General features: G+C 38.0%; 3 protein-coding genes across 3 annotated transcripts in view; 2 read left to right on the forward strand and 1 right to left on the reverse strand.

Annotated features, from left to right (window-relative positions):
• LOC129741529 (unconventional myosin-Ia-like) overlaps positions 1–20440 on the forward strand; it is a 49906-nt gene extending 29466 nt beyond the window's left edge. Inside the window, exons 19-20 of the mRNA XM_055733273.1 lie at positions 15892–16019; positions 16106–20440. Of these exons, the coding sequence (XP_055589248.1) occupies positions 15892–16019; positions 16106–16232 (255 nt within the window). The 3' untranslated portion in view covers positions 16233–20440. The remainder of the gene's footprint in view (positions 1–15891; positions 16020–16105) is intronic.
• On the forward strand, positions 5804–9520 carry LOC129741520 (uncharacterized). The gene has a single exon (XM_055733263.1). It carries the CDS (start codon positions 7293–7295, stop codon positions 9432–9434), a length of 2142 nt encoding a protein of 713 aa, XP_055589238.1. The 5' UTR covers positions 5804–7292; the 3' UTR covers positions 9435–9520.
• A 173-nt stretch (positions 20441–20613) lies between the features above and the next one.
• LOC129740032 (28S ribosomal protein S24, mitochondrial-like) lies at positions 20614–21429 on the reverse strand. The gene is made up of 3 exons (XM_055731614.1): positions 21301–21429; positions 21066–21243; positions 20614–20976 (listed from the first exon to the last, which is right to left on the reverse strand). The coding sequence occupies exons 1-3, from the start codon at positions 21328–21330 to the stop codon at positions 20687–20689; spliced, it is 498 nt and encodes a 165-aa protein (XP_055587589.1). The 5' UTR covers positions 21331–21429; the 3' UTR covers positions 20614–20686.
• Between the last annotated feature and the right edge of the window lie 4003 nt (positions 21430–25432).

Below are 25432 nucleotides of genomic sequence, written 5' to 3' on the forward strand. Positions count from 1 at the left end.
AGTCCATGCTACTGGAAATACTAAAATTAGTAGCAAATGGGTTATTTTTACTCAACTTGAGCAAAAAGGAAGACAAAATTAGAAAGTGCTAACTCAACATTAAAAAAATATTTTTGCTAACGGAAAGTAACAGCGAATTTTTGCTAAGTGGAGCCCCGAAAGTTTTGTGTGAATACCTTGTAATTTTAGTAAAAATCATTACCAGATATTCATATAGACACTATAATTTCATATAGTCTGGCAAAGAGAATGACGGGAGCCAATCGAACTGTCATTCGCGGGAGCCAATCGAGCAAACTTTCTAAATATTTGAAAATCATGGTTGAGGTATTGTGATTCACAAAGCTTTGTTGGCTTTTTAGTCATATTAACTAAAGTTATTTAGCATAATTTTCACTATTTTTTATTTAATAGCTCATGATATATTTTTCAAAATCGATTTAGAGTTCAATTAACAAAAATAGCATTAAATTTTCGAATATAAAAAACTATTTTATACTTCGCAACGGGAGAGAGTTATGAAGAGCTTGAACATTATCATAGAATGCTCGATTGGCTCCGCGCAAATGACAGTTCGATTGGCTCCCGTCATTCTCTTTGCCAGACTATATGAAATTATAGTGTCTATAGATATTCATTAAGACGCAAATAACAGTCAAATTAATTTTTTTTGTGACTATTCATCACTTAAGTTGTAAAAAGTGATCAAATGAAATAGGCTTTTACACCAAGATGATTTCTCAAAACACAGGGCTAGAAGTTGGTCACTTTTTAGTAACTTTGTCACTTTTTTCAGGCTGGTCACTGACAAGTTACTATTTTTGAAATTTGGTCACTAAAGTCACTATTTTTCTAATAATTTTCTTACAACCGAGCCTATTTTTTAAACTTTATCTACTCATTATTCATCAGTTAATTCGTTTATTATTTATTTGACGGGTTCCTTTTCTTTCCTTTCCTTTTTTAATTTATACGACCTAAATTGGGAGAATGGCTCAGATTCAGTAAGGAAAATTATTGTTTTGTTTTGCTTACACTTCAAAAATGTTTGGATGAAAATTTACATTTAAACAAAAAAAAGGTTTTTCGCCAAAAAAAACAAGTATTTTTTTGATTTTTTTGTGACACTTTACCAACGGTTTTGACATTCTTGTCAAGAAAAACAGAAGTATGATTTATAAAATTATTCCATAAAATATTTTCTATACTCTTACAGCATGTTTAACCACAAGATTTGGAGTGTTATGACTTTTAAAGCTAGAATTTGTTAAAATATAATTCTCAACTCAATTTTTAAAAAAATCACTCTTAGGTGTATTTTAAATCGCAAGAAAAACACCAGTTTTCGGAAATCAATTTATCGCTAAGTAGCTATCAATATTTTTTCAAAAAATATTTGAAACTCTAGAAGAAGACCTTAAAGTTGATTCTATTTACTTTTTAAGAGATCCAAACTTTTGGACGATAACTTAACTGTCTATTTTATAAATTAAAAATACATTTTTAAATTTTTGCACAAATTTTTTTATTGTGTTTTTAGAAGTAAAGAATAAGGATTCTTATGCAACTCAAATTTTGAAATTTGGTCCACACTATCCCGAGATAATGGGCTTTGAATATTGAGAGCGATTTTTTGAAAATGTTCTAAATATAGGTTAAGTTTAAGGTACAAAACTAAAATATTATTTCTGGCCAAAATACCTCTAAAAAGCTATTGTTCGTTATCTTTCAAATGAGATCAGAAGATTTGCAATATGTCTTAAGACGGCTGAGATATGAACGATCAAAATTGGCATGTTCTTTAGTGGGTGATCCCAAACTTTTGGTCGGCAGTGTAGATATCAATTTAAGATTTCAAAACCTATTTAAAATTTTCGATAACTAAGTCATTTCTGTATCTTTTTAGAGGTTTACTGATATTTTTCTGAGGTTTTTCTTGGATCTATTAATTTTTTCAAAAAATTGTCGTGTTAAATCATTTATGAATATTTGCAACGGAATTTATGATATGGTTTATGATATTTTTTTTGTCGCAGATTTCGTGATTGATTAAAAACAGTTAGATTTTGTCTGGACACATTTTTTGCAGCTTACTTGTAAATGTAGTATATTAACAAGTAAATTACAAGAAAAGTGTCCAGACAAAATCCAACAGTTTTTATTCAATTACAACCTCTGCGATTAAAAGAAAAATCATTAAAATTAAATATCAGTCGTTTTGAATTACCTAAGAAATTACTCTCCCATGAAATGTTCTGTAAATGTTAATCTTAACACAATTTCAAGTAAATTCTTAAAAATGTTGGTTGAACATGTGCTGGTTTTCTATTTGCATTTGTAGATTTCTCACATATAACAAATTCGTTAAAATTTTTGGTTTCTGTAAATTCATTAAGAATTGTTAACTTTTTTCAATATAATTTTAGACTTTTCAGTGACATTGAAAAAAATCTGATTTTATTTTATTTTTTTTAGTTTCCGAAGTCATTTTTTAGTTTTTTTTCGTCTTGATCAGGTCAATCAAGTCGCCCTGAAAACATTCTTACCATTGATTTTATTGGTTGTTCAAATTGAAAGCTCGAATATTTAGAGCTATCAATTGATGAAAAAAATGTGGTAAATTGTTATTTTATTGTAAACGGAAGATTTATTAAATTTTATATAACCGATCAAAATGCCCCCATAATTTTTTTTTTGTATGGGTTTATGAGCTACCTGGCTGACCCGGAAAGGAAAAACAGATCGGGGGACAGAAGAGGAAAATTTACATGAGAGTAGAATAGCTTAGAGTAGGATAGCGGCAACAGAGCCCAAGGGTTCTGAAGCACCAGTTTAGGGAAGCGTTAAGATAGTGCTCGACGGACTGGGACAATTGGGCCCTACATGAGCTTCGAGTTAACCCAACCTCCAATTCAACCGAGCAGTAACAGTATGACAACATACGCCAAAGTCTCGATATCATTGTCAGAAGGGTTCACTATCTTACCGTAGTTGAGTTATCCCTACCTGTCACCTAACCTTACTCGATTCAATAACTTTGAATTTATGATCGTTTTTACTCGAGATTGACATAAATTGACTAATAAAACATATTTCCCGAATTCAGAACAAAACATCTAGATAAGAAGCTATCTCTTAATGCAGCAATTAACTAATAGAATTTCGCTAAACACAAGTAAAAATTGTACCAAGTTTTTTAGAAAATTAAAAAATAAAATAGAGAAACAATTATTCATTGCACGATCAATATCTTTTGTACTATCATTGACTTATCAAAACAACAGGATATAAACCATAATGCAAATGGCGATACTGTTCTTCTAAAACCTCATTGCTTATTTTGAACAACTTCTCAAAACAACCTTCCTCAATCTTTGGTTTGGTTAAAATGAATGTCAATTTTTAAAACCCCGTTATTATTTTTCTTGACGAGTAGGTTCTTATTTATCTACATCCTTATTTGAATTTCAGACATAATCGAGCTATAGATCGAACTATAAAAACAAAAAGTATTAAAACGAGAAAGAACTATATCAGATGGATTGGGTAATTAAAGATATTTCCCAATGTGTGATTCTTTAGGGATTCAAAATAAATACGCGGCTGGTCTGTAATTACATTAACAACTTGGATATCATAAAACAGAATTTCTAATTAAAGGTGTCTATCACTTTAACTTTTGTAATAATTTTACGTTATACAAACAATAAAATAAATAAAATGATTGACATAATAATCGAACTTAACAGCCGGACCATACTGCTAATGACAATGTAGTTTTTCTAAAATCTCGAACTCTTAACAACTTCTCAGAGCAACTTTTCTTAATCTGTTTCGGATGAAATAATACACTCCTATTTATAAATCTCCAATATTATTTTCTGGACTATCATATATCTTTTACTTCTTAATTTGAATTTCACACCTAACCAAAAAATAAATAAATCTATTAAAAAGTATTGAAACGAAAAGAAAATATTCTTGACAGGAAACAGCATCTTGATCCAATTAGCCTCTAGTTCTTGTAAAATGCTTGAATTAAGAATAAGTCTTCGAAATTCATAAACCGCAAATGCACATTTACTAGAGCATTGGGGAGAAGAATTACCTATTACTTTACCTTGCCTAGTAGCACATTGAACATTGAATACCTAACCATGTGCCAATTGTTAACATCCTCATCCAACTAATTCTTGTACCATTAAATTGCCTATCTAATTTTGGCAGTTATCTTTCATTTACAATACTGTCTATTCTAATCTAACTTGCGCATGGTGGAAAAGCGGAAATATCAACATTTAAAGGGGCTAATTGTGATATTTCCACTGCGCAATGCTGTTGTTGTCCAACGGAAGGGAGGGCAAGTGGTTCAACTCCCATTCACCTTATCAACATGGATCATCAAAGAAAAAGTATACGATATTGATGAACCACCTTTTAATTTATTTTCTATGATCTCATATTGAATAAGGCTACGTGCAACCGCCCTTTCAGGTTTATGTTAGTTTAGAGTCTCTTTCCAAACCGTCAACTTCCATAAACACAGTAATGCACGCCGTCGCCGTGACCCATTACAGCCTAGGGTACGGTATTAAATTTTATATAACCAATCAAAATGCCCCCATCAATTTTAGGACAAATCGCCCTCCTCTCAAGGTGCTGTTCGGTAAGATGTAAACAAAACCACGTGTTTTATTCTAAGTTTTGGAGTGCAGTTTTCCATGAATACAGACCAACTATCGAAACGATTAATCGATCTTCATCTTTGCTTAGTCCTAAATTATCATAGGATGCATAATTATTACAACTTTCGGTCGGATTTGAGTGAATAACGTGCACTGAAAATTGAATCGGTTCGCTAAATTTGTCGCCAAAAGCAGCAGAAAAAATTACTTTAAAACTGACACAGTTCAAAATAAAGACAAAAATTTCAATAAAATTCCTTTTTTCATTGAGAAATGTTAACAAACCACTTGTTTTTATGTGTAGATAAACTTGTAAAAAAATTCTTTTTTTTCAAGTTTTTCCGAATAAAATAACAGAATTAATTTATTTTCACTGTGAATATTGTGTTGGTTTTGAGTCGTTTTGATCCAATGTATGGTGGCACCATTTGCCTACACTGGGGCGTTTCACACCCAATGATTTCAAAGTTTGCTTTTAACGGCGTCTGTAAAAAATCTAATATTTTCATAGTTTTTACAATAAAAAGTAAAATTTTTGGCAGAATATAAGTAGAAGAAAGAAATACGAAGCACATGTTGCAATGCACTCGGGTGTTCAGCTGTGTTCAGCTTATGTATTCCGCGTACTCAGTCAATTCCTTTAACAAATGCATATTCCCCCGAATTACTCTAAATTAGTGATGCGCGAGCGCTCAAGAGCCGCTCATTTGAACCGGTTCTTCAAAAAGAACGAACGACCCGTGGCTCTTAAAAAAAGAGCCGCGGTTCAAAAATGAACCGTGACCCGCCGCTCATCACCGATTGAAATATTTAACCGCTACAATATGCAAGAGCGGAAAGTGGAGAGCCGTCCGTTCTTCGAATCAAACGAGTCACGGTTCGTTCGTTCTTTCCAAAAGAGCCGGTTCAAATCAACAGCTCTTGGTTGCTCTCCCATCACCAAACAAGCAACACAAATTGAAGAGCGGAGAACAGCAGAAATCCGTTCGTTCGCTCTCCCGAACCAAAAGAACCGAAGTGGGTGGTGGTGTTACATCATCTTGGATTCGATTAAAATTAACAAACATGTTGTGAGAAGAAACATTCGTGTAGAGTTTCTAAAATCGAAGTTCAGCTGTACCGCAAAGAATCACCGACACTCACCGTCACTCACGAGCTTCTCAACTGTCACTGCATCCATCAAGTCCGTTTCCGGTTATAAGTTCAACTCATGCAAATGATGTATAAATATGTGCCGCTACTTGATGTGCGATAAAATTGGTGAAAAACAATTGTTCGGTTATATATAGTTCCTGTTCAGGAGATCACTCCAACAATTCTTGCTACAGTGTTCCTAAAGAACGTGCAAGAATCACCTGAAGCACTCTCCGACCGATTCCGAAATCGAAACCGATCCTGCAGACAGAACTGCAAACCTGGCCAAGAATAATTTATTACACCATCATCAGTGTGCCTAACCTCATCAAGACGGAAACAATCTAACCGAACACGGGAAGCATCGGAACCATCACGACCTAGACACGATAGGCAGAGGAGCATCAAATTCCGGCTCACCTGTAAAGAGAGTCTTGCCAGAATCCACCGCATTACAGGGTGAACCGACGTCGCATCCTGGGAAGATCAGACTTCCTGAACAGCCTAGATAAATACATGGTCCTTAACAACCAGGTGGAAATTGAGGCTGGGTGTCGTCAGAGCATAAGCAGCACCGCACGGGAACCAGTGGATTTGAAAAGGTCCTCAACTGAGAAAACGCCTGCAAGGCTGCAACGACAGCTCAACATCTGAGTCGCCTTGGATCAGATCAACTGTGGCAAACCCCTCATCACTCGTGTGCGTGTGGCGCAATTTGCCCTAATCGAAGTCACCTTCCCAGGGAGGACCTAAGCATGCGTGTCACTGTAATATTGTGAACGAAGCATGAACGGAGAGAGTCGAAATCATCATCGTCAGCTAGAGATCATCGTCATCGAATGTTGTGCTCAGACTTGCGCATGATTGCATGGACAGTCGAGCATATATGCATGTAGTGCCTGAAGAAGTGACGGAGCCGTGTGCGAGTGTGTGAAAGAAAGCCGAGCCAGTGTGCGCGCATGCATAGGATTTGCACGCATCCTAGATTTGCTCACACGTGTAAGCGGACAGCACGTTGCCGTTTGGACGAGTGTTCGAGACCGGGGCCCCGTCGACTTCTAGCAGGGAGAGCTGATTTATTGGCAGCGGTACCAAGGAGTACAGGTGCTTAGTAATAAGTTGTACCTTAATATTAAGTCCAAACAGTTTATATCAATAATGCAATATTTTGCTGTAATGCTTCTTGTGATTATAGGATGCCCTTAGCATCACATCACCAAATTTAATACGTGCTATTTTCTTTATTTGAGCTTATGGTTGAGCCAATATATGAGCCATATTTGAGTCTTTTCTGACATAGCCATCGAGTATCAGTTTGTCGATTCCGAGTTTCAATTGCGTGATTGGTCTGCCAAAGATCGATATTAGCAAAATAGTAACATTGGCGCCCAACGAAATAAACCCACATTAGTTGAAATCATAAATAACGTTCTAGTTCTGTCAACAGTCAAAGTGAGTGAAAAATTGTGTGACATGATGGACATCAACCACTTGGAAGATGATGAGCTTACTTTTGAGCTGGCACTGCGTGGAGTGAGGCCAAATTTAATTGTACACCGATCAGTGAAACTTAAAAACCTGAAAACGATTCTCGACAAAGAAGCCAAGGAGAAGAACATCCCAACATCTTCAACGAATGTGATGTCAGATGTAGATAATATCTACAACTGCCAAGCAAAAATATCACCTATAGTTCACTTGGTAGAAACAGCTATTCGACAAAAATTATATTCCGACCTGAAAAAGTATCGCTCACGTTTGCTGCATTACCGCTTTCGTTTGACATTGATAACTGACTCAATGATAACGGCGAACGCTAACAAAACAATTTCAAAACTAGAGGCAGCATTGACTAGGATAGAAGACTGCTTACAACAACAACAACAACAACCTGCCAACGTAGGAGGGCGGCCAGGAGATCAGGATATCCTGCCCACGGAGAAGGAAACGTTAGATAGACTTAAACATTCAAATTTGCAGTCGAGCATAAAGGAGGTGGTGCAGCAACATGTACTGCTGGGCCAGCAACATAACAACGATCGAGCGGAGCAACAAAGGAATCTAGTGCTACAGGATCAACAGGAACGGGAACAGCAAGGAAACCTCCCGCAGCAGCGAGAACAACAAGAACTAATCCAACAACAATTTCAACAACTGCAAGAGCCGCAACAATGGGATCGTCAACCGTGGACACAACAGCAACAACCGACCACACCGGCACCTTTGAATTCGTCGCAACATCCCCTGCAAGCGGACCAAACTTTACACGCACAATTTCAAAATTTAATACGTCAGCAACAAGAGCAAATACAACAGTTTGCCCAATTACAAGTGCAGTATGGACAACTTCAACAAAGCTTGGAAGAAGAGAAGCAAAGACGTTTCCAGCTCGAGCATGAAATTTCGATCCAAAGGCAAGGTACATATCAAAATTACTACGCCCACGATGCTGTAAGGAGAGAACCTTTTGAGCCGTATGCTAACGGATTAACATCGCCGCTTAACGCGCATGCTGCCCAACAAAGCAGAACGGCAGAAAATGGTCACCCAAGCAGATTTTCCCAACCCCTACATAGATGGAAAATAGAAGAGTACGGAGGAGAAAACAACATCCAGAAGCTAGGCGAATTTCTTAACCAGATCAAAATGTACGCGGAAACCGAAGGCATGGATGACACCACGCTGCTGCGATCAGTTAAGCAACTGCTCAAAGGTCGTGCATTCGAGTGGTACACCAGGACGTATCGCTATATCCACACATGGGAAGCATTCAAATTGGAAATCAAAAAAGAATTTCTGCCACCATATTATTCGGAGATTTTCAAACAAGATTTGTACCTAAGATTCCAAGGAGCAAACGAATCGTTCACATCTTTCTACAGAGATTTGTTATCAATTTTTGAAATCATCGAGCCTCCGATGCCAGAATCTGAGAAGCTGTTCATCATAAAATCCCATCTTAACACCGAATTTGTGCCAATAGCAGCAGCGTCTCAGGTCACAACGGTGCAGCAACTAGTGAAAGTCTGTAAAGACTTTGAAGTATCCCGATCGTATGCCATGAAGAACCGCCCATCAGCAATGTATCGTCCACCGTGGAACAAGCCATTCCAACCTCAAAATACTAGGATAACCGGGAACAACTCGCCTGCTCAACAACTGCCATATCGAAACATTGGTCGACAACAAGTCAATATGTTAGAGAACAACGTCATAGAACAGGAATCGGAGTTAGAACGAGAAGAATATCAGGAAAGAGAACTAACGCAACTAGAAACAGCAATGAATGCAGAGGAAGAGATGCTGACGATAACTGAGAACATCAACGCTCTACACTTGAGGCAAGGACCATTCAACAGAAACCCAAGATACTCAGAGGACTCGACAAATACAAATGGTCAGAAAACGAAGATAACACTCACATGCTGGCAGTGCGAAACACCAGGACATACCTACCTCATGTGCCAAAACCCGAGAACATTCGTATTCTGTTTCACCTGTGGCCGAAAGGGTTGCACTACAAGGAACTGTCAGAGTTGTCAAGCAAGATGGAGGCAACTAGCACCAGAAAATCAACAGAGTTTTTCGGGAAACGGGAAAAGGGAGAGCCTTTAGAGGGGAAGGAGAACTCTTCCAACTCAAACAAGATCCCCAACATCGCTACATTACCACATTTTCGAGAAATTGCATCGCTTCTAATCAACCCCATCAATACGGACAACCGTCCATACGCAGAAGTCACCGTCCTAGGTCGAACTCTTCGAGGGCTACTTGACAGTGGAGCTACGTGTTCATTGATTGGCGGGGAGTTAACAAAAATCTCAAACGATCTCGGATTGACAAAATATCCTGTTGAAGGAGAAATAAGAACGGTTGACAACTCACCTCATCAAGTATCCTACTTTGCATATCTACCAATAGCATACAACAACAAAACACAAACACTACCGGTTCTGTTCATCGAATCCATGCCAAAATCCTTTATATTAGGCATGGATTTCTGGCAAGCGTTTGGCATTCGGGCAATGGTGTGTGGAGTAACAATTTCATCGAACGTTAACAAGGACATCGTGGATTCTCTTACTCCGACTGAAATCCAGCATCTTAAACAAACAATCTCGAAGTTTCCGACAATGCAAAACACCGGAAGACTAGGTCTGACAAACATATATCAGCATACAATTGACACCGGAAGTGCCGCGCCCTTCAAACAGAAATACTATCCAATGGCGAAGTTCGTGTTGGATGACCTTAACAAGGAGGTTGATCGTATGCTGCAATTAAACGTAATAGAGGAAGCAATGTGTTGCCCGTGGAATAACGCAACAGTGGCCGTCAAAAAGAAAGATGGTTCTATGAGGCTTTGTCTTGACGCCAGAAAATTGAACTCAATAATCGTCCAGGAAGCTTATCCTATCCCACACATTGCATCGATAATGAACAACCTGAGTGGTTCAAAATTTCTCTCGTCTATAGATCTAGAATCTGCCTTCTGGCAAATACCTCTAGAGCCATCATCCAGACCAAAAACAGCTTTTACCATCCCACAGCGCGGACACTATCAATTTAAAGTTGTACCATTTGGATTATCCACAGCAAGTCAAGCACTTTCCCGCGTCATGAACCACATTTTCATCGACTTAGAACCACGAGTTTTCGTTTACCTTGACGACCTCATCCTCGCCACAGAAACCTTCCAAGAGCATCTGGTTCATCTGAAGGAGATAGCTTTTAGATTAGGCAAAGCCGGATTAACCATCAACTCGGAGAAATCGATATTCTGTAGAAAATCTCTTAATTATCTTGGGTATGTTCTTGATGAGAAAGGCTGGCACGTAGATGACTCCAAAGTTGATGCGATCAGCAAATTCCCGACACCCTCGACCAAAAAAGAAGTACAAAGGTTCATCGGTTTATGTGGATGGTATCGACGCTTCATACGAAACTTTTCGGAGACAGCAGTTCCTCTGACAGAGCTTACGCGGGCGAAAACGAAATTTAAATGGTCTGAAGAGTGTGAGAAAGCTTTCCAAACTCTGAAGAATCAGCTAACCTCAGCCCCTGTGCTAACGACACCAGATTACTCAAAACCCTTCTCAGTTGCTTGTGATGCTAGTGACATGGCCATAGGTGCAGTACTTACACAGGAATCTAGCAAAGGAGAACAAGTCGTGTGCTACTTTTCGCAGAAATTGTCCCCCGCTGAAAGGAAGTATTCTGTAACCCAACGGGAATGCTTGGCCGTCATAAGATCCATAGAAAAGTTCAGAGGATATCTTGAAGGCACCCACTTCACAGTTTTCTGCGATCACTCCAGTCTTTTGTACTTAAAAACTATGAAGAATCCTACCCCACTACTGGCTCGATGGATCCTGAGGCTAAACGCATACTCATTTGATATAAAATACAGAAAAGGAAGCGCAAACATTGTTCCAGATTGTTTGAGCAGAATTGAAATGATAAACGAAATCTCAGCGGTGACGACGCCTTCCACGATGGATTCATGGTACAATGAACTGTGGAAGAAAGTCATCACAGACAAGGATAGCTTCCCAGACTTCCGAATCGTGGCAGGATTTTTGTATAAAAATTGTTCGATCGTTAATGAGGTTGGAGGCCGAGCACATCGCTGGAAGAAAGTCGTTCCTGCACCGGAGAGGCCGGAGATAATGCGAAGATTTCATGACATACCAACGGCAGCACACTTGGGATACGAACGAACCTTCCAGAAGATACAACGAGACCATTACTGGCCAAACATGTCAGTAGACATAAAGAAATATATTAGAAGTTGTGAAATATGTAAAGCCTCTAAAGCACCGAATTGTACCCTAACACCCACATTAGGAAACCCCAAACCTGCAAAGTTACCCTGGGAGCTAATCTCGGTAGACTGGGTTGGACCCATGACCAGATCTCGAAAAGGTTTCAGCGTACTGCTCGTCGTGGTCGACTGGATTACAAAATTCGTAATTGTGGAACCCTTTCGATCTGCAAACGCCCAGCAAATGGTTAATTTTTTGGAAAACTACGTGTTTTTACGTTTCTCGACCCCAAGAATCATCGTTTCTGACTCTGGATCCCAATTCTTGTCGCAGGTTTTCCAATCGTTCCTGAGAAGATACAGAGTAACACACATGAAGACAGCTTTTTACACTCCCATGTGTAATGCTGCAGAAAGGACGAATCGCACCCTAGTCACCTGTATAAGATCTCTATTAGACGTGGACCAACGTGACTGGGACCAGCACCTACAACAAATAGTGTGTGCAATAAACACGACCAAGCATGACACATTAGGCTGCAGTCCACACTATTGCAACTTCGGGAGGGACCACATCCTTTTTACAGAAGCTTACCCCATGGCGAATCTCAACACGGTAGATGATCCAGTAAAAGCTCAAGGATTGCGACTTGAGGTCATCAAGAACATCCAGGAGTTCGTTCTGAGTCGCATCAAGAAAGCTCACGAAACCAGCAAACAACGTTACGACTTGCGGGCACGCAACCGAGAATTCGCTGAAGGAGACGTAGTGTGGAGACGTTCATTCGAGCAATCTTCATCAATAGATCATCGTACGAAGAAACTAGGACCCAAATTTATTCCCTGCATTGTCCGACAAAAACAAGGTTCCAACAACTACTTATTAGAAGACATAAAGAGCGGAAAAACCGGAGTTTATCACGCCAAAGACATCAAGGAGGACTGATATACCAGCTATGTACACAGCAACACGTTAACCAAAAAGCTCAACGCCACGAAAATATGCTCCATAATTTTACTAGCAACCCTGTAACAGGTTTAACCTGATCAATTATGGTAGCAGCCTTAACAACTCATTCAAATTACCAGACTAGAACAAATTTTCAACTACAGTGCCACTCAAATTAAATTTTTGCATTTATTATCACCACGCACAAAGCTCAACTAACTCAATTAAAACGCCAGCTCAACCTAAATTAAGCACTCCAAGAAGCACAGCATTTTAAAACAGATTGCATGAAACAACTTCTATCATTGATAACAAAGAAGTCTAAAATCCAAGCGCAGAAACCTACCAAGAATTCGATTAATTATAAAACTAAAAGCAGCCAGTAAACCAAATCAGTTTTAACCATACTGCGCAGCATGGAAACCAAATCTAATCTTGCTTTTTTTGTCACTATCGTTGTGAGAGCAAGCAAATCTTATGATAACTTAATAAGTCTTGTATTGCACAGTCTTGCAAACTGTATTCGAGGTCCACTGATTGGAAATTTTGTTGAATCAGTGAATATACATAAGTGAAGGTCTATAACATAAGCGAAACCGCATTCGAATTCTTAGAAAACTGTATTTGAGGTCCAAACTTGGAAAATTTTGTCAAAACAGTAGTAGCTGATAAACCAAGAATAGAAGAGGATAAATCAACATTAGCGAAATTTTCGGGAATTCGTTAATATTCCCGAAAATTTCTTTCGGGATAAAATTGGAGTTGTTACATCATCTTGGATTCGATTAAAATTAACAAACATGTTGTGAGAAGAAACATTCGTGTAGAGTTTCTAAAATCGAAGTTCAGCTGTACCGCAAAGAATCACCGACACTCACCGTCACTCACGAGCTTCTCAACTGTCACTGCATCCATCAAGTCCGTTTCCGGTTATAAGTTCAACTCATGCAAATGATGTATAAATATGTGCCGCTACTTGATGTGCGATAAAATTGGTGAAAAACAATTGTTCGGTTATATATAGTTCCTGTTCAGGAGATCACTCCAACAATTCTTGCTACAGTGTTCCTAAAGAACGTGCAAGAATCACCTGAAGCACTCTCCGACCGATTCCGAAATCGAAACCGATCCTGCAGACAGAACTGCAAACCTGGCCAAGAATAATTTATTACACCATCATCAGTGTGCCTAACCTCATCAAGACGGAAACAATCTAACCGAACACGGGAAGCATCGGAACCATCACGACCTAGACACGATAGGCAGAGGAGCATCAAATTCCGGCTCACCTGTAAAGAGAGTCTTGCCAGAATCCACCGCATTACAGGGTGAACCGACGTCGCATCCTGGGAAGATCAGACTTCCTGAACAGCCTAGATAAATACATGGTCCTTAACAACCAGGTGGAAATTGAGGCTGGGTGTCGTCAGAGCATAAGCAGCACCGCACGGGAACCAGTGGATTTGAAAAGGTCCTCAACTGAGAAAACGCCTGCAAGGCTGCAACGACAGCTCAACATCTGAGTCGCCTTGGATCAGATCAACTGTGGCAAACCCCTCATCACTCGTGTGCGTGTGGCGCAATTTGCCCTAATCGAAGTCACCTTCCCAGGGAGGACCTAAGCATGCGTGTCACTGTAATATTGTGAACGAAGCATGAACGGAGAGAGTCGAAATCATCATCGTCAGCTAGAGATCATCGTCATCGAATGTTGTGCTCAGACTTGCGCATGATTGCATGGACAGTCGAGCATATATGCATGTAGTGCCTGAAGAAGTGACGGAGCCGTGTGCGAGTGTGTGAAAGAAAGCCGAGCCAGTGTGCGCGCATGCATAGGATTTAAAAAGCATGCATAGGGTGGTTTAAAAAGAGCTACAGGACGGCTCGAAAAAAAAAACCGAACAGAGCATCCGAGCCGAGCCGTTTATTTGATCAAATTGAACGGCTCTCCATACTCCGCTCTTGCCGTTCAGATTGTAAACCAGAGTTGAGCGAGTCGCGGTTCTTTTTTAAGCGGTTCTTTTTTGAGCGGTTCTTTTTTGAGCGGTTCTTTTTTGAGCGGTTCTTTTTTGAGCGGTTCTTTTTTGAGCCGTTCTTTTGCGAGCCGTTTTTCGACTCTTTTTTGAACCACCACCCAGCACGGTTCCTTTGAGACGGTTCGAGAGAACGATCGAACGGCTTTCTGCTGTTCTTCGCTCCTCAGTCTATGTTACCTGTGATTTGATGGGCAAAGAACCAAAAGCTGCAAATTTGAAGCAAAAGCAGATCAACACACAAAATAGGGATGCGCTGGATTCTTTGATTTTTCAGCCATATCGCGTGTTCCGTATACGTATTCGTATCGTATACAATATTAACAAAATTCAGACACTCGAAAATGTGAGCCTATAATGTAATTTTAACTTTAATTTAGATAATGTGAGAAAGCTGCTAAAGTGTGCTAGAGATAAATGAACGAAAATTGAGGACTCCAGCGGACATGTTTCTGTGTAATTGAACATGTTTTTTTATAACATTAAACATTAATCCCGAGTTTATATTCGTAGTAAAGTTTAATACGTAATGTTGCTTTGAATTTAGCACTTTAAAAAAAAAGTTATTTATAATTTTCATTAAAATGCTAGATATTTTAAAATATTAATTACAATTTCATAATATCTATTCAATGTTAAAAAATATTTATGGAGTGAGTATGTCCACGTGGACATGACTCAAATTCCTACCCCCCTCTACATGGAAATTTCCAAACCATCCCCCCCCCCCCCCACCCCCTTCCCTTATGGTTGACCACGTGGTATGTGAACGGCTCCAGTGTTAACAGCGTGACACGGTTCATTTTTGAGCCGTTCAAATGAACCGGCTCATTGAATTGAGCGAACGGCTCTGAGCCGCTCACTGAAATGAGCCGTTTTGCCCACCTCTACTCTAAATATAACGCTTTCCTTATTGAAAACGTTTTCAAAAATAATTTCTTTTCATATACCCCGTGGTCATCTGATGACGTGAGCCTGAGTTCGGAAGAACTCAAAACCAACATCAGATTGGCGTCAAATTTGCTATTGAGATACTTTATTGACTAGGCGCTATAGCGATTGACTAGCGCTGTAATGTAATCTTCGATCAGCCTACACTGTTACTTTTTTTGCATCATTTAGTGTCTGTTTTAATAGCTTCAATGACGGATGCAAGAACATTAAAAATGAATAGAAATTGGAATACCAACACCAAACTCAACCATAACGATTGACGGGCACTGTACTAAAAATGTTTAATATCCATAGTTTTTCAAATCTTTCATTCTTTGCAACGAACCTGATCTCACACTAATTTACCAACACTCCTAAATATCTCATTTTCAGTCGGAGATCGGCAAAAAGAAGGGCGACTTTGTGTTTCAATCCGCTCACTCGATCGAGATCGTCACCAAGCTGTTCCTGGTCATCCAGAATGCCACCGCCAAATCACCGGAAATCGTCATAAGTACCGAGTGAGTATATATGCAGATACATACACATATGTCATCCTGAATGTTCCTTGCAAAATCTAACTTCACGTTTTACTCCCAACACCCAGATTCGAGGCCAACTTCGCCCAGCAGACGGTAGTGTTTACGTTCAAATGTGGCGGCATGCTGGACAGTCCCTACAGCAGCCAAACGCGGGTCCAGCGCAAGGGCAACCGGATGGAGGTGATCGTGTAACAAAGGGCCTCACCGGAGCGTGTTGGCTGCGGGACAATCACCACGTGTCAACCACCACCGAAAGCGGACGGCCATCATCATCTAGCGGCCATGGGGCTGTTCGACTACGACGACGAGGACGGAATGGAGTTTGGCGTGCGCGGTTTGGAGTTCGATTGATGATCGTAAGGACACTCCCTTCATTGTAACTCACACAAATATGTATAGGCTCATTAGAAAAGCAATAAGCAATTTGGCCGCAAAGAACTCGCTGCCACCACGTGGTCACCATCAGTGGAAAATTTGGCCCAACAAACAACACAACCGCAAAATATGATAGAACGTTGGGAAGGAGCAAAAGTTCCTACGGACGGGAACATGGCATAATGTAGTAAGAAAATAAAACTTAAAAAAACCAAAAACAAAAACAGCGGACGATTCGGGTGTAACTTTGTCTACAACTTACAGGTGAATGACATAAATCAATTAAGGCAAACTACTAGCAATTAAAAGAGGGAAAGAAAAAAAACTTTAGGAACATTACACAAATTGAACACATACACTCACACAAACACACACACACAAACACAAATCATAGAAGAATAATTCTAAAAACCAGTACCATATAGACGACAAACAACAACAGAAAAATAGCAATTGTAGCATTACCTAGTACCAATGATGGATAAATGAAAAGGGAGAATGATATCGATTTAACCAACACTTTTTGCGATTGAAACGAAAACTTTTTTCTTACTTTTCTTACTCGGTTGGTTGAACGATGTTTTTAATATTAATTCTAGGGTAAAAATTCTCGGCTACATCTATTTCTCTAGTGGCATGTACTGAATATGTAGTCGACGAATCGCCAAAGAAGCACTATCTGGAGATTAACCGGTTATGTCGGTAAGAACATTCAAAGGTTTCTGTCCTTTTTTTGAAAAATTTGCGACATCGGACGCTTTCTCAACGTACCCAAATAACATTTTACAAAGCCAATCGGTGAACATGTTCAATGTGTTGTTAGAATGATTCCCAGTTGTTAAATTTCGGAAGATCGAGGATAATCTGTTTTTTTCTTCTCTGATTTAAGGAATTTTATTGTTTTTTCTTTTGATACCATAAATATAAATTGATTTGCAATTTTATTAAAAAATAAATAAAATAAAGAAATTCTAAGTTAGCCAGTTGACTGTAAAAATTCAAAGAAGAAGAATTACTATTGAAATTGGATTTTATGGAGATAAACTACTTAGAGCAAGTTCACTGGTGTTGGGAAAAAGTGGTAGAAATTTTGACATTTTGAAAATTTTATTATGCAAAAATGTTTTCAAGATCTTGGGGCGTTGTATTTTTCTACAACACTGTATCTATTTCAGCCGTATGTGATAGAAATATTGCTATTTTTGCTTCACAGCATGCGAAAATACAACACGTGTTGTAAAAAAACTAGAAGGCCACAGGTCTTGAAAATGTTTTTGCATGGTAAAATTTTCAAAATGTGCCGTAAGTGTCAAAATTTTTACCACTTTTTCCCAACACTAGTGAACTTGCTCTTTAAAAAACGAAGGATAAATCTTACATCAGAAAAGTTGATGAAGTGACAGTTTTTAAATGAAATAAAAAACAACCAAGCAACCATACTGTGTATAGTTCTAATCGGATTGATTCTGGCCAAATTATGAACAAAAAAATAGGCAATGTTAAACTATAACAACGGCAAAAATAGATAAATATTAAAAGTATTAGGTTTGAAATCGACAGTTTAAAAAATAAATAGAATGTATGAAAATAATTGAAAAAATCGTAATACCTATTCCAGAACATCCGCAGCTTGCAAAATGTAAGTGTTTGTGTTTAAACTTATCTGTTAGGTCGGAACAAATACCAAATTATTCTTTTGTCAAACCCGCCCTTTCGCCTTCAAAATTTTCGAAAAAGTCGAGTTTTTTCGAGTTTTAAGAATTCCATGGAGTATTTGATAAATTAATAGAATATTCAAACAATTTCAAAGGTAAAAAAGCAAACTGTAGCAGCTGGAATTGTTTTTTTGAGCGTTTTTCGTATTCTTATTTTATTCAAGTGTTTGATGTGAAATAGCTCGAATTTTTTATTCTGTTCAATTAAGATTGTATGCAGTTTTGTTGCATTCAAAGTTTTGTTAAATTTGTTCCAATTGTTTTTTATCCCTTCCTCCACTCATCGAAATATCTCAACTCCAAGTGACAAGTAAAGGATTTCAAAATTGTTGCTTTATTGCCCACTTTTCAGGGATTCACACAGGCAAGCACACACATACGCTTACATTTTCGCCCTCTGAAAATATACGAAGAATCAAGCTGACAAACGATGCGGGCCGCCTCCCAATAATCGCAGTTGTGAAAAACTGATAAAAAAAAATAACTCAATGACGCTTATTACTATGACAGATATAACTAGATTCCATATTAAACTATAAACAAACAAAGGAGATAAAAATTGTCATCCGAAAAAGGAAAAACCTTAATCACGTCCCCCAGCGATAAATATACGATTTCGGGGCGAAGAAAAGTAATGACAAATTAATACCCAATAGAGAAAAAAGTTGATATTAAACAGCAGCAGTCGAATAAAATGGAACTACACAGCCATACAAGTATAAGTAATAAAAAATAATCAAATATTTGACTCGATGAGTTTGATCTGTTAGTTTATTCCTTTTTTTCTAGCAAATTTCATCAATCTGACAAAAGAAGATGATACAAAAAAAAATCATTGGAACTAAAAACGTGTCAAGTTTAGATGTTGTACAAAGTTTTAATCAAAATTCGAAATCTTTAATACATATTTCGTCTTGTAACAGGCAATGTACCATCGCACCATAAATGATGAAAAAATGTGCCAAATAGCTACCTAATTGTGAATTGTACGATTGGTATCGGTATTTTTGCGTGCCAAATTTTCTATAAGATGGTATGGATTTTTTTCCTATTACTAACATGTATACAGGTAGAAGAACGTTAAACAAAGTAAACGGAAACTGGCTTTAGGTTGAACAAAATCGAGATCTTCACTTGGCGCCAATCGAGCGAGAGATGTTATTTTTAAACGATTTAAACTTTTTTCTATACGATCAAACTTTTTTAAAATTAACAAAACGAATTCAAACTCAATAAAACGAAAATCATCAAAAGAGAAAAAAAAACTTAATCTTTGACGCGATTGTATGAGAGTCATATTAGCCCAAATATAGTCCTTACTCTATTAAAACAAGAAAACCCAGATAAGTAGAACAATTTAGAGCATAACTAAAAAAAAATATAAAAAAACCAACAAATATGAATCAGAAGTAGAGTACCTAACACAACAGACACAGTAACAAAAGAAAAAGAAAATAACAAATAAACAATTAACAAACCCCGCAAGGTGTTAGCACAGATGAACAAAGAAAAAAAAAACAATGTTACAGTTAACAGTTAAACAGCGCGCGAATGTGGATCAACAAACACCTATATGTATTAGCCAACAGCAATGAAAGAAATTTGTGCCATAACTACCCATAAGAATAGGAAACCACTCTAGTTTGCGAAATCGATTCGAGATTTTATCATCATCCTTTTACTTTGTCCGGAAACGTCAATATAACATTTTTTTTTGGAGATTTAACCAAAGTTTTGGCATTTGTGTCCGAGAAATTCTTAAACTGACACAACTTAACATTTGTTTGACTTTTGGTAAAAATATAAAGAGATTGTTGAAAGTTAGGTGAATCGTTCAAAAAATGAGACTCAACGGGTGCAAACTTTGAAAGCCTTCCAAGAATAATTCAACTTTTGGATGAAGGTTACACTAATTTTAAAAGAGTAACCTCATAAACCATCATTATCAGGTTGGCTGTAGACCGAAACCAATAGAGAAAACCTCAATGCCAAAAGAAAACCTTCGTACTGTGCCAGAAAATGTTTAAATAAAAACGGAAAACCAATTTTACAATATGGAAAATATTATTTCGTTTCGAATAAGTCAAAAGGTTCCAAGGTAAATGAATTGAATGCGAATTTCTAGCAAGCGCGCGATGAGTTGGTATCTAGTTAAAATATGATTGAAGCAAGAGATTTTATTGCGAAAAGAAAACCCATCCCTTCACGCAAGCAAATAATAATTTTCGATTATATGAATACATATCTCATTCAGTGAAACGAAGAAAAAAACAGAAACAAAACTAATAAAAAGCGATTACTAGAATAAAACTTTTCCAAGAGTTTTTTTTTCGTAGTGCAGTTTTCACAGTCCTACATCTTTTAATAATGAAAAATGGTTTTTTAATCCTCAACTTCAAAAAATCTCATACCACACCCTTCCTCGCCCTCGGAAGACGAAAAATCGGCTTTCGGAAGATTAATACCATCGTTTGTGTTGTTAATTCAAATCATTATACTACAATCAAACGTATAAGGAAGGAGGAACCTTATCCGTAACACGCCTCACCTTAGCGACTAGATGTACTTAAAGATGACGTCCTTCCGGTCGTCGGTGGTTTGCAGCTCCAGCGTCACTGGACACTGCAGCCAGTTGGCCAGCAGCTCCTCGCAGTAACCGATCAGGAAGTACATCTTGCGGGCCGTGATGCCGCGCCTCAGGATGGCCGCGACCCGGACGTGGTTGTGCTGCCGCTTGATGATCACCTCGGACAGGACCAGCCCGTGCCAGGTGCCGGTCATGAAGCGCCGAATGAAGTCGTCCTCCAGCATCGTTTGCGATGGGCGCAGTTCATCCTGCAGATTGGCTGGAACGAGAAAACATCCGCGTTTGGATTTTTTTTTTTCAAGTCGTCCCACATGTGGGTGGTTTTTTTATAAAAAAAAAGGCACTTACAGGTATTCCACGAGTTCCAAGCCTTGCGGTGGCCAATCAGATGGGGTGGGTTGGCCATCTCGTAGGTTAGCGGCCGGTCCCCGCGGGTTGTGATTTTGTACCGGCCCGATTGTGATTTGGAGCAGGCTGCAGTCAGGTGAATCGACCGGCGGAAGCTGTTGCCGGGAGTGAGCTGGAGCTAAAATAAAGGTCAATTATTATAGATGGACAATAGCTACCCGGAATCGGAACGCACCAATCTAATCGAGCTTTGTAGGGCGTTCATTTTAGTGAACACAAATCGCGGTTTTCTGTATACGGGAAATGCGAGCTGGATTTTTATGCAACCATTGAGATGTTTTTTAACTGCGAGCGGCAGCAAAGATCGATTGTTTTGGTGTTGTGTTTGGTCGATTTTTTACTTGTTCGTCGATTTTCAGGGTTGTATCTCTGTAGCATAATGGAGGAACAGTACAAAAGAAAAGGGAGCATTTGTGAAGCGATCATCTTATATTAAATATAAATTTTTATAATTTCGGTATACCTATCATGGAGTTTTCACAAAAATCGTGATTAAATCCAAGGTTCTTAGATACACTAGGTTCTCCGACTTTCACAGTAAGTAGGCGAGAAGTGAGCGGGGCTCTCATTGAGTTTGTTTATTTTTTGCTCAGCTTTTCTGTGATTTGTTGGTAAACAAACTTCATGAGTTCCGTATAGTTGCATAGCCTACATAGCCAAAATGGCTGAATCGGGAATTTGTTATTCGGGAACACCTCCTGAACATATACCCACCTTGATTAAATCACAAATTTTGTGGAAAAAAAAATATTTTGCTGTTATCCATCGGTAGTATACCGGGAGGCCTAATAGTGTCAATCGTAACTAAATACTATTTCTAATACCTCAATCCGTGCCCACGGAAGAAGTCCAAATGACTTACTATTTTTGAAACGGTAATCGTGTTCAATTACCGTAATAGAAATTTTCGTTAATAATTTCCTATCCACAAGACTCAGCCGGCACATGGAGGCTGAATTGGGTTGGTCCTAAATAATGAGGAAATTTCTCCTTTACTCTTAGGTCAATCTGTATTATAGGGGGAAGTGTTCCTAAATGCGCATGTTGGGTAATATGCGCATACAGCCGATTGACGATATGGCTAGAGATTCATCATATCTAATCAGTGCAGTTTGAGGGTAAGGCGGCATCCATAAATTACGTAAAGCGGGCCACAGACTACACAACATTTGTACAAATGCGATGAAATTCGATGAAATTTTGTCGCTGTGAGCACGATTTGCATAGTGTATGGCACTGCTTGAATGAGCGCCCAAACGGTTGGAGTAAAATCGGTCGGGATCGAAATATTTTGTACAAAACATTCTCCCAGCCGGGGTGGAGATGGTTTTTTTTGTTGCTGTTGCTGTTTTCGCCAGCAATCATTTGTGTTCGCGTGAAATATGTTTGTATAGTGTGTGGGCGAGCATAGATCAAACAATCGACGCGGAATCATCGAATTTGTACAGGCCAATTTGTGTAGTCTATGGCCCGCTTAACGCAAAAAATGCAGTTTTTTGACCCCCTCCCCCCCGTATGTCACAAATCGTAACGCTAGGACGTACCCCCCTTTGAAAATTACGTAACGCTGATAATTACCCCCCCCCCCCCCTTTCTTCTAATGTTTTAACGATTTACAAAACGGAATTTATATCCATCCAAATCGCTTCTTAGTACTCAATGATGATAACTTTTTGATAAAATAAATTGATTGTCTTAATCCGAGTTGCTCTGTGCTTGTTCACTAATGATGATCTACCTTGTTTACTTTAGTTTGTTAAAGGAGTATACTTGTTATGCAAAATATATTCCACTTAGTAGTATTCGTCGGAATAATCAAAATTGCATTTTTTTTTAAATCAATTGAGAAAAAATAGTAAAATTTCCGTCTTAAGGTTGAACTGAGTTCTTGGGAGTAAATGAAGCTAATATTCGGTTTTCCAACGGTTATTTCACGGATTTTTAATTCGGATATTCAATCAATGCCGGAGTCCATCTCAAAATCTTTGAAGGGGAAAGAATACAAACCAGTTTCAATCATGTTGAAGCCTACAAATTTTAATCAGATTTTGGTATGTTTATCATTCTGCGAAAATGGCATGACATCAAAATAGCTGCGATTAAGTAAACTAAAATTTTTAAGGAAAAAAATCGTTACGTAACGATGAGCATACCTCCCCCCTCCCCTATGTCACAATTCGTAACGGTCGAGCTTACTCCCTCCCCTCCCCTAGGAGCGTTACGTAATTTATGGATGCCCCCTAATACGCTTTTAACACATGGCATGAAAAAATTAAATTGTTATATAAAGCCAAAAAAATTTAAAAATTCAAACAAGATTTTCGTCAATTTTGTTATAATATATTGAACTTTAATTATTGTGCGTACAGATTCTGTGAACAACAATTTTAGTGGTTTTTCTTTCTTATTCAACTGGAAATAGGAAATGCAACAAATTGAAGCTTTTGGCAAAGTTGTAAATGAAAAGATTTTGGAATAAGAGACAGGTTTTGAATGCCCACATCAAGGCAGGTTAAATGCCTATATCAAGAAAAATAGATAAGTCTTATAAATTTTTTACTTTCTATCATTTAAACATTAAATCTTCGCTCAAATCACGATCTTACAGCGAAAAAAGAAGAACTTCCTACTGATCCGATAAAAACACAATATGAACAAAATATTACCCTGAAATATGGCCATATGGCATACTTAACAATGTTTCATGCAAAAGAACTAGTGATGTAAAAAATTTCACCATAATTTCAGCCTTGACGTATGCTTAGCATCCGTTTCTACAATTTTCAATTAAATAATTTCAAAATATTGCAATTGTAAATGAAATATAGCTTAAAACATAAATATGCGCATTTAGCCCGCCGGTTTCGGAAATCGGCTATTTTGACTTCTTTTATTATAAAATTATTTTCACAAAAACTGTAAGAGATTTTAACAGAAAAGTTGCTCTTACGTATAGAAAACAGATGTCCGCTCATGTGCATATAGTTTTCAGACTCCTATCTATTTGAATATGGGAGAAAATGAGGGCTTTCCTTAATACGCGCATATAGCCCGCCTCTCCCCTATATAGTTTTAGGGTAAGAACTAAAACAACAACATGAAATCTAATAATCTATCTATTCCTATTCTCACGTTATTGCGCACGAAATAAATCTTCTACCGCAATGACAAACACAACTTACCTCAACAAACGGGTTCGGAAAATAGTTCTCTTTATTTCGAGGTGAATTGTACCGTTTAGTTCAGTGCAATCCAGGTCAACTTCACTGCGCTACGAGGTAGCTTTATCTTGAAGAGGTAGAAAGTATCTCTTTTGAATTCTTTTTTTTCTAGGTGAATTCTACCTTTTTTGTCGGCTCGATTCAGGTAAACTTCACCTCGTTGTGAGATGAGCTTCCACCAAGGTAAGGTAAAAGTAATCATTTTGGATTTCACAAATATTCACCCCTTTATCTCGATAATTTTGACCTTTTTACTATTTTCCGTGTATCATGGCCCATGGGGTTTTCACTTCATATATCGTATATATAGGGTAACGGACTTATTTTAGACCACAGGACCAATTTTGGACCATGCACCTTGTCTAGCTCTCTTATAAAACAAATTATCATTAAATTTTTTGGCAAATATTGTTGAAGCCCGTGCACTTAAAGTAATGCACTAATTTTTTTCATTATTAGTTGCTTTATAAGAGAGCTAGACAAGGTGGTCCAAAATTGGTCCCCTGGTCCAAAATAAGTCCGTTACCGTATATAACGAAATCGTGAATAAATCTCAATTTTTGTTGGCACCTGCTGTATGTAGTGAAAAAAAAATTTCTGTTATCCATCGGTAGTATACCGAGAGGCTTAATAGCCCCTATCGCAGCTAACTTTTGTTTCAGTAGTGTCTCATCCTTCTTCCGGAAGGTTTTAATAACAAAGAGTTTATGAAACGGTAAACGCGCATTCAATTACCGTGATAAGTATAATTCTGAAATCTAGATTGGATTATCTAGTTTAAAATCGTACGCAGCCTTTTAGAACTTTTTCACCTTAACCCTGATAACGCGTGCGTAGATGGATGTCAAAGCACTCGACTCAGAGTTTATAACGTTCATGAGGAGCTGTTTTAAAGTTCTTATAGTATTCATTTGCCAACATGAAAGAATTTTTTTTGCCAGGATTTACCAAAAAAGGGAAATTTTATCTTATAGAAACATTTAAAACACATTTTTTTTAATTCATTGCTCAGACGTTCGTCTTTTGATTCTTTTGAAAAGTGCAAAAGATTAAAGACCGATTCTTCGTGTTCATCGGAAACTATTT

The sequence above is a fragment of the Uranotaenia lowii genome, chromosome 1, assembly GCF_029784155.1.
Source record: "Uranotaenia lowii strain MFRU-FL chromosome 1, ASM2978415v1, whole genome shotgun sequence".
NCBI classification, from domain to species: domain Eukaryota; kingdom Metazoa; phylum Arthropoda; class Insecta; order Diptera; family Culicidae; genus Uranotaenia; species Uranotaenia lowii.